The following is a 15,718-nucleotide window of genomic DNA, read 5'->3' on the forward strand; positions in this document are numbered from 1 at the left end:
GAAAAGGGGATACTGCCAAATAATAAAACTCCCACAAATAGGTATCATTCCTTTTTTTTTTTTTAATCATTTTTGCTAATTTTGAGTGACTGGATATTTTAAAAACAATTAAACTTTTGCCATAATTAGTCCAGCTGTCTTTGGTCTGGAATATTGTATCTGTAATCATAATTTAGCTGATTGCATTTCCTGGGCAAAGGATTATATAGTCATTAGTGTTGGGCTGCTGTAGAGATTTGGTCAGCAAGATAATTCAGTGTTATTAAGGGCTTCAATTTGATGGAAATTTCAATGCCATTCACTTAATATCAGTAGGCCTATTAACCTTGTTCAATCTGCCTTAATTGAGTGGCAATTTATTTAATATTATACATGGAATATGTAACTTTGTTAATGGTTTCTTAGATTATGAATAATTTTGTAATGTGAAGCACCATAAGCAATGTAAGCAATCATGTACATCAGCTATGTACATACATCAGCTGAGTGGCGAATCTTGTAAAACACTGTCATCAGATGATCAGTGGAATCCAGCTGAGGTACTCGTGCTGTATGGGAGGATAATTGCTTTTACTCTGTGTATGATATATGGAATTGTGACTGTGAGAAGGTCATACTAAACAATGACATTGTATCAGTGATACTCTAGGTGGCTGTGTCACACGAATTCAACATCACAACAGCATTCCTGAGCAACTGAGCATGTGATCATTTTTTCTGGATGACTGCATATCTAGCTTACCATACAGACTTTAAAACTTCACTCTTCAAAGTCATGAATATTCAACGATCAGCAGGGTGTGTAACTGAAGACCAGCAGTATACTTGTGAATGACTTCCTGATCCAGAGAGTGTCTACCAGCAGAGTTCCGGGATCTTGTTTTCCGGTGGATCTAGGCCATACACTTGGTGAATCTCGTTGAGAAAACTTCTACTGGCTCTCTGGAGTACTGTAGATTCACAATTAAAGAGTTTTTCGAAGAAGAGTGGTCTAATTCAGTGATTATAATTTCCAGTTATAGGACACTATGGGAGATGTAAACTGTAATGAAGACAATTCATCCGATTCAGATAACAATGCTGATGCTACCACCAGTAGGCAAAGTTTTGTTTTGTCTTTTTGTTTATACGTAGTGAGGCATACCATGCCTAAGATAATTGTAGAATTTAAGAAATGGCAGTATAAAATAAGTTAATATTTCTTATATTTTTAAGTTTAATATATGTCATTAAAGCTACTAAATTGTCTACTTTCAATAAGATATTGGTACAATATAATTGCGTTGTATGCTAAATAGCTATTGTTAATATTTTATATTTCTGTAGTGCAAAATACCAAACTACATTAATGTTAAATACAATATTTTAATTGGTATCTATATATAGATATAGCCTTTCATACAATTTGTGTATGCTAATGTTTATCTGCAAAGAAGCATTGTGCTTGCACTGAATATGCTCAATTTTTAAAGCTGTTCATATTTTTTAATTTACTGTATATAAGCTTAAATAATAATCTTTTTATTTACATTTTTGTTTCACACATCATTTACAGACTTTTCAATATACTAGGGTTTGTATTGAGTGAAGAAATTTAATTCAAATTTATGTGCGATTGTGTCATTGTAAATCTTAAAGGATTCTCCAATCAGTGTTTGAATCTTCATGTTGATTTAATTTCGTAATCAATTAGACTTTGTTTACATATAGGGAAATTGCTGTTATCCTGTCGGTTCATACTATTACTACATATGTCTGTATAATTTCCATACCGATACCAAGGTAGTTTGCTGTGTTGGTATGGGTGCGGGGGAGCGTACGAAAATTGAGAAATTGAAATCCACCTACTTTAGTGGAAATAATTTACCACCATGAGTGGTAATCGCGTTAAAACCCTGCATCCCCCATGGATGCATTTTACTTACTAAGTCTTAGTATTCTATTTAAGTGAATGATAAAACTGTATATAGTCATAACAATGGAAAGAATACATGGTTTATGAAAAAATGAAATTGATTAATTAAACAATGGGAATTTATAACAAAACTTATTTATGCAGACAGTTAAGCCCACTGATATCACAGCAATGTTGCTTTCTCCATGTGGTATTACAAAGAATTTTGTTATCATAAATTTATGATTCATTCAATTTGCCGAAGCTATCAAAGCAACAGTATATTCCTTAGAGGTTATAAGATTTTCCAGTCTTTTTTTTTTATTTTTTTATCTTTTGTTGAGTATGGGTACTTTTCCAAGAGGTACAAATGTGTTTGTTATTATTTTTTTGAGGAGGAATAGTTGGCCTGAAAATCAATCATGCATTGATAATTCCTTTCAACCATAGACCTATAGTCAGAATGATAGCTGTCCTCCATCTACAGGATGGGGTCAAGTACATTATTGAAAATGGGCTGGTATAATTAAACTTAACTAGGATATAATCAAGTGGAGAGCTTTCTCATAGATAGATGTCATAATTATATTTCTGATCCTTCTATGTCTGTTAAAAATGTAAATATCCTGATCTTTCTATCCTTAATTGGCTCTTTTTTAAATTAAATATAATAAAAATGTTGCCCCAATCCTTCAGGTATATTCAAACGTAACTGGATTTTATGGTTAATAATAATTTAATAATACAGTATACTGCATAGGTTTTTTTAATATAACGCCCAATAATAATCTCTCAGAGCGCTGTTATATTCACAAAAATTAATAAATAAGTATCTTTGATTCTTGCGAAGATGAGTGTTTACATTTTTTGGTATGTAGGCCTGGTTAGAATTTTGTATGGTGGTAAGGCAAATTAGATAAGTTATCTCATACTCTTTCCTCAGTGGTAGACAGTAGTTGTTTGTAGTTCCTATATTGCGGTCTAAGAATGCACATGTTTTACCATTTTAAACCATAAAATCTTGCCTTAACAGGTGGCCCTTGTTTTTAGGACCCCCCCCCCCCCCTATTTCGGAAGGTTTCTGGAAACGTTAACAGTTTTTTCCTCTATAAAAAAAATACAGATATTCCTAGTGTGGTAAATAATAATTGCTAATAATTGAATGTTAAGTGATGGTGTAAGTGATGTTTATAGTCTTGTTGAAGGCTCTCTCTGTTGATATAAGTAGGTCTTTGTATTATTGAATAGCATGAGAATCACCTCAAGTCATGAAATACAAGAATAATCAATCCCTTCTCTGTTTACCGTTCTTTCTGGTTTCCATTGTACTGTACAGTATTAATTTGTCTTTCAAAGAACTGTTAACCTCATACACTGTCCTTCTATACATTGTTTATTGTCACATTATAATACGTCTTTGTTAAACTATTTTTGTTATTAGTTGGTTGTGTTAGTTTGACTAGTAAGCCCTCATAATTTCAACAATAATTATCATCCCAAATAAGAAAGTATAATACATACTCCAAGTATTGAAATACACGCCATCGTGTTGGGATTCAATATTTCGACATTAATTATGTCATCATCAATTATCATCCCATTGTCATAATAATTTTCACTATTATTTCCATCATATCATTGCCATCACCATTATCATCATCATCATCTTATATCATTATTATCATATATTATCATCATGAACCCATCATCATATCATTATTACCATGATAGTCATCATATCTCTTCATTCATCATTTGGCGTCATTATAATTACTGTATTTGTTGATGCTATTATCATTATCATTACTGTACATTTGGTTTGTAGTCCATGCATATATAATATTGAGGATTAAATGGACTAATACAAAACAACTCTTCCTATTATTTTAATATATTTTATTTAACCCCATCCACATTTTCCTAAACCACACTTCTTACCTGCCACGCTAATTGTGATGTTGAAAATCTTGATAACATTTTTTAATTGGATTTGTTTATATGAGTTTTAATTGATGAATTTATTTTATTAATAACTTTTACAACATTTGAACTCACTGAAAGAAGAACAAAGATCAATAAAATTTGACCTCGAACAAGGTCATGGCCACCAGGAAGTGCCTTCCATACCCATAGCAACAAGGTTTTAACCAGTATCCAGAAGTAATTCTATCTAGAGGCCTATGATAACTTATAATTTTCTGCTTGGTGTGGTCATTTGAATACTTAGGCAAATTGTATTTCCTCGTTATTTATTACAGTTTTATTCGATTAATTAATGACTCGTTCGATTATATCACCTTTAAGTTAGCTGTGTGTTAAATTATGCCATGCAAGCCCGTAGCCATGTCATTTCAAGGAAGGTTCTCTGGGCGTGGGATCCAGAGGTCTGCATAAGCCAGAGCAGTTTTTTGTGTTTAATGGGTCTATATAATGTTATAAAAGCAGTTATGTTTTGAAAAAGATATATTTAATAAAAAGGTGGTAATATAATAAAATTAGAAAATATTTTCTGATAATCGGCATGTTTAAATTACACCGAAAGAACCTCATCGCATTATGAATATCAATATACTTAACACATTTATTATTATAAAACAAAAGAAGCTATTATATATAAAGTAATTTACAAAGAATTATGTACTGTGCTTCTTTATAATATATAAAACATTTAAGAAGTGTTGTCTTGTTTTAACTTAAATAATGAATCTTCCCGTATATAATCAAATAGTAGCTGCCTGTTGCAAAATAAAGTAGGAGCTGAACTTCTTCTTGACTCTCATCTTGTACACTGAAAATAATAGTACTATTTTTAGTATATGACTACTGACACAGGGCCATCGTTAAATTAAGTCAGAGCCCAAAATATAGCATCATTCAATATGTCATCTGACATCATGGAAACCTAAACTTTTGCAATTATTTGCTATATACTAGGCCTAATTCGAAATTATTATTTTAAGACTTTAACCTAATACATACTGATTAATAATAGCCGAGATTTGATGCACATTTCAGAATTAATAATCGTTTTTAGTATATCTTACTGAATATTTATTGTCTACCAAATGAAATATGAATTATATATGAAATACAAAAAAGTCATTTATTCTACCACGTTTTATGATACTTTATCACTAAAAATTAACAATCACTCGTTTTGAAGCACTCCGTTTCTGTCTGCTGTTGAAAACAAACTTCCTAATTTTGTGACTGGCTATGATGACTGAGATGGACCATGTTGATTTATTAATAATATTTTGTTTGGGATGGAAAAAAGGAGAGTCAATTTCTCAAAAATGTTCCATCAGCAAATAGTTTAGTGTGAGCTATGGACAGTATGGCTATGGTATTTACTTAACACACAATCCACAATCAGGTCGCAAAACTTTAGCTGCATTTGGTGGATTAAGTCGCAAAACTTTAGCTTCGTTTGGTGGTGCCATTTACTCTAGGTAGACGGTGACCGGTTTTGTCACCGGTTGGTACATTTCTTGCAAACATTCAGCCAATGGCCAGTGAAAGTTGAGACGGCAGCCGGATTTTTATCGATGTTTGCCATCCTTAATTTCTGAAGCTGAGATATTCTGTGAATGTAGGCTTGTATCACAGGCTACAATTTACAAACGGGTGACCAAATAATTAATTTAGTCCTAAATTTTGATTTAATGCTGGGTAAGTTAAAAACAGACATTCCGTCCGAGTAGGACTCATTCAAAAATTTGAGGGGGTTCGCTAGAAAAGGGGGGTTCGCCCGAACCATAAAAAAAATCCCAAGCAAAAAATTTAAAATAATTATTTAAATATAATAAATGATAATAATTTACAGTAAGTAAAATAGACAACAGGCAGTGGAAGACTCAAAATTGAGTACTTTGTTTTGTGGAGAATATTCTTTTATTACCTACCATCTTCAATTTTATTATGTAGGGGAAAAAAATGTATAACCATACATCATATTCACATGTCTATAATGTACTTCACTGTATCCAACTTTTTGTTTGGTTATACAGGAGTTAGTACTTTGCTGGTGGTTAATAATTGTGTTAATCTTTAGCTGTGTTACTTCCAAGTAAACATGCTTAAATGTATTATCCTCTTTGACCATCAGTGATTTTCAACAAAGTAAACAAATTATGACTAGAGTGGCAGATGACTTCAAGAGTATGGTGAGCCCACAATGTTGTACTATCCAAATATCCTTATGTCCACAGAACCAATGGCAAATCTAGAATTGATTAATGGGGTTTTGCTCCAGTTTTGCAAGGTGTAAAACCGGTTGGTTAGAAGGGGGTCTGGCCCCCAGAAAATGTTTTTTCTTACTGGCCCTGAAGAATACGGTATTTCCCGCATTCAAAATATAGATCCTAATACGGCTAGATGATTGTGAAATGCATGTAAACAACACAATTCAGCAATCTCAAAATTAGAAAGAATATAATATATAGAAAGGTTCATATACAGATGTTTTAATAAGAATTAAAACAATATTTGGTTAAATGGGAGAATGCCAGAAATTACAATACTGTACTTTGGTTTTTATCTAAGGTAATTTAGCCAGGCCCTAGCATGGTTGTCCGGTTGCTGCACAGTTGATTCATGCTTGGTCTGGCCTCCGTCACTCTATCGGCGCTCAATCAATGACAGAAGATATCTACAGTAGGCCAAGGTAGTGGAAACTGATACCTGATCTAGTTTACAAATTTTTCAATTTGCATATACCCTTGGTATCAAGGGGTATGTAAAATTATGTCTTACTGTATATGAAAACGTGCATACTTTCTGAGTTATGGTAATATTTATTTTGTATAATTAGGTTTATACATTGCAAATAAATAAAGTATGCCACTGAAGACCAGAAAGTAAAACTAAGGATGTGTTTCTATAGCTGGCTAAGATGAACAATTTCTAGGAACAGTTCTTTGAAAGAATGATTCCCTATGGCAGTAGAAACAAGCGATATTTAAAAATCTGATCATTATCATGTCTAAGAATTGTTCTTGGGCACGGAATCAGTTCCATGTCCGGCTGGTCAAAAGTGATTTCTTGTGGCGCAGTTTCAGTGCTTTTAATTACAAACCAAATCCCATCTTTTTTCATTATTTTAATTCTGAACTTCATTTACTTTTGGTTTGCATGTAGGCTATGGTTTTTCAGCACATAGAAACAATACTGTGTTGTGCCTTGTACAACTATACCACCATTGTCATTACTAAATGTGAAAAATTAGAGGGTTGTCTTAAGATGCTTTAATAAAATATAAAAGAAGTGACATACATAACATAACAAAATATAATATACAAATATAATGTAGAACAAACTCAACCATAAAGAGAAGGCCATTATATTTATTTATTTATTTATTCAACTTTCTTTATTCTGGATGGTACGCTCAATGCAAATGCACTGGTTTTCGTTGTGGTCCAGTTATAACATAAAAAATACAAAAGTGATAAAATGAAAAGGAAAATATAAGGAAATTTTAACAAAAAGGACTTAATTACAAAATAGAGATTAATTGTTTTAGAGCATTTTTAAGTTATTTTGATTTAAATTCCGGAAATCCCTAGTTACGTTACTAGGTATTTCGTTCCAGTTCATGGATGCTCGATAGTGAAAGGTCCGTTTTCCTTGACAAATGTTCCACTGTGGAACTAAAAGATGATTATTTGTCTGACTTCGAGTATTTTTATCATCTTTGAGAAAAACAAAATCGTGTCCCAGAAATATATATATACTGTGCATATATATATATGTGTATGTATATATATATATAATTAATTTTTTACATTGCCTAAACGTTAGAATAATGTGAACATTTAGATGCCTCTTGAATTTTAATGCTGATACTCTGAACCTGTCATTTGGAAATATTGCTCACAATTTATACAATAACAGCTGGCTTGACAGGTACTTTTTTGTAATTTCTCTCTTTTTTATTACTGTCCAAAAATAGAAGCATACGGTTAGCTTTCTGGGACACGATTGATATAAAATATAAAAGGCACAACACAGATGATATAAAGTATATATGACATAACAAAGATAATGTCATTTGAAAATGGCATGACACAGATTATATAAAAGTACAAAATGTCATGATGTTTTAAAAATATTTATTTTAACATCTTAGTTTGCTATTCTTTTTTTTCAATAATGTGTTTTTATTTCTATAAATCATTTTGCTTCATGTATATTACTTTAAAAAGTATTTAGGCCTACCATAATAGTTACTGTATATACTGACAATTTTTTAACATTAATTACAGTATTTCAAAATTATCTGTTTATTGCAGCAGGTTAAAGTTATTCTCAATCACTCCCTACGATCATCTGTCACCTCAATCCTCCTTTCTTCCATTAATTTCTAAAATGTTCATTTATTAATATTTATAGATACACCTTACTAATGCCATAGAATAATGATGAGACAATGTTGATAATGGTTTATTTATTCAGACAACAAATAAAATGAATTTAATAAAGAAATAGAAATGAAGATTCTGTAGGTACTACAATCATCATGGTTCCTATTACTCTTCCCTTCTCCAATCTTCTTTTACCATTTATATTTTATTTTTCTATCTGACATTACTTGTGCAACAACTGGGCCTCTCGTCTATACTATTCTGAACATCACAAAACCTGTTAGGACCCTTACTATATATGCATTGCAAGATCTCCTCATGCCAAATTCATTTTAAATTATTTTTCCATCGAAGAAACCTCAAAACAACTCTTTTCCATTTTCCTTTTTCATTTTCATTATTTTCAGTTTTTTTTTTATAGACACCTGCTAGCATAGATCATTAGGGCCTCTGTAGATTTACAATAATAAACATGTACTGTTGTATCACATTAACAATTTTTTGATACCCTTTAATTGTTAGAAATTATACTCGATCTGGTCCAGTGCCTGCATCTACCACCCTTTGTCAGATTAGCTTGTGGTCGACATACTAAAGATATTTTGCTGATACAACCCTTATTGTGGATGCTGTTTCTAAGATTGTGATCTCAAAAGCACCGTTTAATCATCGTAAACCATAAATTAACTCCCCCCCCCAACACCTAATAAGAGTTTTTGAGCCCGCAATCTTAGAAGTCCCAGATAGCTCCTTTGATTATCGTGTGTTGACAAATTTCCGGAGCCACCTGGGGCCAAATGTCAAAGCCTTCAATGTAAAATATATTTCATTATATAATGCATATTTTATTTGAATATAGAAACAAAGCTAATGAAATTGTATTAATTCATTATTGTCAATAAATCAAATATAGGCTATTAAAATGATATATTAAATTGAACTTTTACAATGTTTTTTGTAACTCCAAATTATGTAATTTCATTTAGTTCACTGTAATGTATTCTTTCATTGATGCAAATATGTATTTTTAGTCTAGCTTGAAGTTCACTTTTAAACAACTTATTCTTGTATATTTAGTGAAGCCTTTGTTGCTTGACAGCATTTTAGTATTCAGTTTACATTGTTGATTACTATTTTAAAAAATGTCCTTAATGGATGAATCAAGACATTCTTAACTGCCAGGTTGAATCACATACTTGCCCAAGTAAAATGTTTCTTACTAGTTCTGGTACATTTCCTTGATCTGCCACTGAAGATGTTTGTTTTTTTTTGTACTCCATCATAATTTTGGCCCATAATTACTTCCACCCATGTCTTTCTGTCTGTCTGTTAGAAAGACTATGCAAAACTGAGGAATGGATCATCACAAAATTTAGTGTAATCTAAGAAAAAAATGATTAACTTTTGGGAAGGAAAGGCCAAGGTAACAGATATTCAAGTTTTTTCCTTTCAAGCATAAAATTAAAAAATGGTATTGCACATCATACATGGTTTGCATATTTTTCGGTATTCAGGTACAGGGCAGAGGTATGTACACTATGGAGTGATGCTCTAGTTAACTATTGTTCTAATACTATTATTCACTTTATCAAAATACAAATGCACTTAAAAATGCTATTAACAAATTGTGGTAAAAAAAATGGTTTGCAAGCTACAATAACAAATCAGATGAAAAATACATCTAAAAAAAAAAAAAAATCATGCTCGGTAAACACAAAGCATAACATAAAATGGAAATGATGTCTGAGAAGAGAGGAAGGTATATTGTTTCTATTAAGGAATTGTTTGTCATTATATAGCGTAATCTTCATATTTGCAAGTCATTTCATTGCCAATGATGTGAATAAAATACCATAAGGAAAATAATATAGGCCTATATATCCTGTTCCATGCACTATGGTAAACATTAAGCATCATAAGGTATGTTCTATTATATCATTATCTTAAATTTATATGGTTTTCAGCATCGGATAATAATAGGATACAAAAATAGAATGGAAATTAACAATTTGTTTTCCCTCTAGTCCTCAACCTCCTCCCCAAGTAAATTTGATTTGATTTATTTGATGTCGAACTCAGCAACACCACAAAAACCAGTATCATTTTGATAACTTCGATACCAACTCAATTTGATTTATTCGATATAAACTCAACAACAACAACAAAAAACAATTGAAACTTTTATGTTTATACACCATAACTACCATTATGAAGGGCCATAACATTATTTTAGTGAAAGTAAAACCGTTGTTATCCGACTAAAGTTCATTGATATAGTATTGACTATTAACGGAGTAATAATTGCTGACTTAAATATTTATTTTTAATTTGACATTCCCTTGTGTTCTTTTAATGTTCCCTCAACGCGAACACAAATATATTCTAAATTTAGCTTTTACTCATCTGCCATTAAGCTTTAAATGTACGTGTTTGGCGGACGATAGTTGTTTTCTTTTTTTTCACCTAAATTGTTTACCATAAATTTAATATTTAGATTATTGAACAAAGCCAATGAAGATATTGTTATGTTTGGTAATAAAGATTATTAGTAAAAATGCAAAAAAAAAAAAAAAAAAAGCGCTCTGATCTTCATGAAATAGCGCTATGTATAAGGTACAGTGCATTGTAACAGTAGCATAGCACAAATTCTGCATACAAAATATCTAATGACGTCAACTGATTCAAATATCACTCTAAATTAAATGATCTTGCAGTTAAAGTTGTTTTCCATGAGCTTTTAGAGCTATATTTGTCCTCATGATCATAAATTTGTCCGATGAATATACTACCTCTCGTGCCCTTTATGAATCATCGCAAATTTAGAGTTTACTACTGACTGCTGTATTGATGGTAGATTAACAATTGAAAGTGCTACTTGCAGAATGGTACTTATTACAAAATGATGATTAATACCAGTATTGAAAAAAAAAATTGTATTACAGAATGTTAATAATATGACATTGTTTATAAAGTGTTAGTGAAAAATATTATTGAAATATAATAGATGATTTTTATTTATTTTATTAAACTCTCTGCTTTGAAAATGCCATCATCGTATAAATTCCTCTTAAAGAACTTATTTGAAATAAATTCTCCTTAAATATATTTCCCACCTTTCTCTAAATGAGTAAACAATCTAATTGAAGCACCATACTGTCAGTAGTCTGTGAGTGTATACTTGTATTAAATACATATTGTGTTCGTCTTTCCAGAATATAAGAACAGAACAAGATCAGAGTTAACAGTTAAAACAGAAAAAAAGCAGTATTAATAAAATAAAACCACATAAATAAGCAATGTGTTACTCTATTAGAAATATGTTTGCTAGCCTCAGAGGTGATGGCATCTTGTAAATAAAGCTGAAATCATCATTATCTGAGAATTTTACAATAAAAGTTGTCAAATGATATACAACATTTCTTTGGCATATGGCAATATTACAAATTTGCGGCATATTTCTGCAAAATAATGGTTAGATAATATACTACCATCTAAGTACGTCATTGTAATTCACTCGTAAGAAACAAACAAACCCATAAAAGTGTTTATTAAACATCTAAATGGTCTTGATGGGTTTACCATTACGAATTCTGTAGCCGGTACACCGATACATCTTCGTACGGATTTTACTACTCAAAAAATAATGAGGCCAGTAGAGTAAATATTCTATATAGTGAAAAACTGTAATTTTTAGATTTATTTCTGCTCTTTAAATGTAGCTTCTGTGGTTTTGTTTAAAAATGAATGATTTATTAGTAATATTGTGTGTATATGTGTATGCAATTTAAAGCAAGACAAGATAATTCCTTGTATTGATGTTAATGACTTATGAAATATGGTCCTGTGTACCTATAAGCTAGGATAAGTTAAATCTTACCAGATTCACAGCCATCTAGCCAATGCTCACTGCGTACAATGTTGTAGTCGGAATTTATTGCTTCGCACAGTGTACACATATTACCATAATAATGCAAGAACATGTCTACAGTAACATCTAAATTTAATATACCGGTACCCACTATTATTATTAATATGTATTCTTTATATCCAAAATATTGACAAGTGCAAGTGTTTGATATCCTAGAAGGGATGAAGGTGCACATTAATGTATTGGCGAACACTATGTACAAGAATTCCTATATTAATGCATGAACGTCTACTGATTTTGAAAGTATACGTGTATATTTAATGTGTTTTCAGACAAAAAACACACAATATACATATATAAATTATAACCATGAGAATGGAGAACTCAGAATGAGTGAAAACAGTTGAGAACATTGTTGCGTGCTTCTACATCTCTGGACATGAAAATCGGTTTTTACAACAAATATAGCAATTGAATGTATTTACATTAATTAATTGAATCAGTTTAAGTTAATGTATAGTAAGTGTCCATTATTTGCTATTAACTTTAAAGAATAATTGGAAGAAATTAAAGCAGTAACTTAATGTATACTTATAGTAAATAATTACATTATGTCATTCATAAGTTTCATACATTTTATTAGATGCATTACTGCATTTGTATTATCTAGTAATTATAATACAGGTGTATTTATATTGCGTTTCATTGTCTGCAGATGTGCTTGGTCAATGGTCGTTTATTTATATAGCTCCTTACACAGAAAACCATCTCAAGGCGCTTTTGAAGCCACAAGACACAAAGACAAAAGAACGCAAATTGGGGTGGGGGAGTGCGCACCCCCAATTTTGAGATAGCGTCACCATCACTACCGTGTACACGCAGGTACCTCGGCGTCAGTTTGCTGGGCTCCGGTAGCTTCCACCAAGGATAAGCCTATGGCTCCCCTACTGGGCACTGCTTTATATGTTTTAAAAAAATATACACAAATTATAGTGAAAAAATATAGATTGTTCCTGTAGTTAGATGGGTAAGATGCTTGCTCTTCCATTTCAGGTGTCTTGACAGTGATACATATCGATTGTTGGTAATCCTTGTCCCATGTCAAATATACATAATATAAATAATATCAAGATAATAATATTAATATAAGCGAGTGTATGAATTTACTGTCTTATACATTTTGAAAAAAAAATTACTGCAATGATTCTATGCATAATAGGTAAATCGTGACATCATCACTGCAACCAATGTTATTTTCTTACCCCTAACTATGCACTAATTTTTCTTTAGTGCATGGTTTATTTTGTTCAAAATTTTGTCTGATCTTTAAAAATCTATCTTGTAATATTGAAACTTCACCAGTTTTTATATTTAAAAAGAGCTCTTGTGATTTTTATTGTTTACTTCGATGCTCATGTACAATAGTTGGCAGAGGTATGTACACCTACAATCCTGGATACATACATGTACACTGCACTGTAGAGTATACATTGTTACTATCTATTGATTTTATGATCTTCCTTGAATCCAATTTTAATTTTTAATTTATATTGCTGTTGTATTTTATGGAATTTTCAAATTTTAATCTGATCTTTAATTAAAACCAATGTCTGATCATGGTATCCAGATCAAATCAAATAGCAATAAAATAGATAAATATTTGTGTGTACAAATGTACTGTGCATACAAAATTACGCTGTTAGGTATATATATTCTATAATATATAGTACTCATTTTTGATGTGTCAATACATTATTATCAAGTGATTCTGCTTTGTTTCTACTGGCTTATTATACTACCAGTCAGATATCCAGGTGTTTGGCAAATAGCCACATTCTGCCCAAGTCAGGTCGTTTTTGAACATTATATATTTTATTATGGTTTACTGCATTGTGCTACAATACAGTGTACTTATAATTGTATTGTCTTGCTTTAACATTGAAGCCTTTGAAGTACAAAAGACAAGCCAGTGGCAAGGCTTTTCTTGAATTATATAGCTCAGTCTTGATGATATATTAGATAATAAACTATGCGTTATCCTTGAGGCAAGTTTTGTATTTAAATGTATAATTTATTTTTAAAAATTGAAAATATGCATTATGAACAATAAGTTATCCTGACATACAGTTATTATAAAGTTTTTTTGTGATATTATCCAACAAATTGTATTTTTCATTAGAGATGTACTGCAGTAAAATCCTCATAAGGTAAAAAAAAAATAAAATAAAATAAAAACAAGTCTAAATAATTACCCTTCCAATTAATGACCACCTCTAATTAAAGACCAATTTTCTGTGGTCCCAAATTAACAATTCTCTTGTATTTATTATTCCAAAGAAAATAAAGCTGCTACTAGTCTCAAAAGTGGTCTCTATTGGAGGGAGACCTGTAGCTTAAAAAGATTAAAAATATTTATGAACATTGTTATGGGAATCATATCCATACAGCCTGTTACTGTCATAACAGACTATTGAAAATAAAAAGTTAAACGAACGCTTGTTAATATAAAGATAACATTTTTGGTTTAAACATATTGTAAATTTATGTTATTTGAAATAAGCACATGATAAGCAATACAAAGTACTACAGACCAGTTGTATTGAAAAAAAATGTAGGGCATAGGGGAAAAACAATATGTGAGACTGTGATGCGGTCAATCTCACAAGCCAGGTATGACATAGTCGGCTTACAAAACACCTCGAGGCACATTAGCATAGACTCGCAGTCAACAACCGATCATTTAATGCACAGATTCTGCATCGGATTTTGCACACAGTAAAATCTATGTTTATATCTAATGAGGGCGGTATTTCCAGCAGTGTTGGTAATACACCATAATCACACCTTTTATGAGGATTGGGGAGAACAGTTGTTTTTTTTCTACAAGCTAGAATTATCATATGTGTTTTTCCTTGATTGAACCAAGGACTTTCTGATTTGAAAGCAAGTACCTTAACCAGAAATTGTGTGCACTGTTAAAAAATGATCATTAATTCCTTCTTCATTTATGGGAGTAGACATCGGCTTATGGTTAAACATTTAGAACAGCAAATTATGATTAGTTCATTTGAACTCTACAATATCCATTGATGTAATATGAGCTAGTATAAGGCATATCATTTGAACTTGTGCACACTTTCATTTCATTTTTGGATGAATTTCATAAATTTTACAAATAACCAAATAATTTTTTAAATTATAAAATTATATGGTCATTATGTGTGTTCATTCTTATTTTGGATTAAAATATTTTGTAATAAACTTTAAATAATTATTTTTTTTAAAGTCTACTAGGAATTATAATAGAGTATATTGTATGTGTTAAAAACTTTTGTTTTGTATATATATCATGGTACGTTTTTATTTCAACAATATAAACAAAAGTTAAGGTGATTGCTGTTATCAGTCTGTGATAACAATTTGGAAATCTCAAATATTACTGGTAAATTAGAGTTCTTTTATTTAATAATTATTTAATAAGGATTAAATAACTATCAACATCTAATGAGACACATATTCAACTAATAAGGCTTTTGCTTATCTTTTAGAAAAATTGATTACTAGCCACTTTATGCAAAATAAAAATATTGT

The 15,718-nt window shown here is 30.9% G+C and overlaps 1 protein-coding gene across 1 annotated transcript in view; it reads left to right on the forward strand.

Annotated features, from left to right (window-relative positions):
• The first annotated feature begins 605 nt into the window (after positions 1–605).
• Positions 606–15,718, forward strand: part of LOC117109330 (tumor necrosis factor alpha-induced protein 8-like protein) — a 37,642-nt gene continuing 22,529 nt past the window's right edge. Inside the window, exon 1 of the mRNA XM_033251609.1 lies at positions 606–1,095. Within this exon, the coding sequence (XP_033107500.1) occupies positions 1,029–1,095 (67 nt within the window). The 5' untranslated portion in view covers positions 606–1,028. The remainder of the gene's footprint in view (positions 1,096–15,718) is intronic.

Source organism: Anneissia japonica, unplaced genomic scaffold (assembly GCF_011630105.1).
Source record: "Anneissia japonica isolate Jap-2015-1 unplaced genomic scaffold, ASM1163010v1 scaffold288010_len917306_cov203, whole genome shotgun sequence".
NCBI classification, from domain to species: Eukaryota; Metazoa; Echinodermata; class Crinoidea; order Comatulida; family Comatulidae; genus Anneissia; species Anneissia japonica.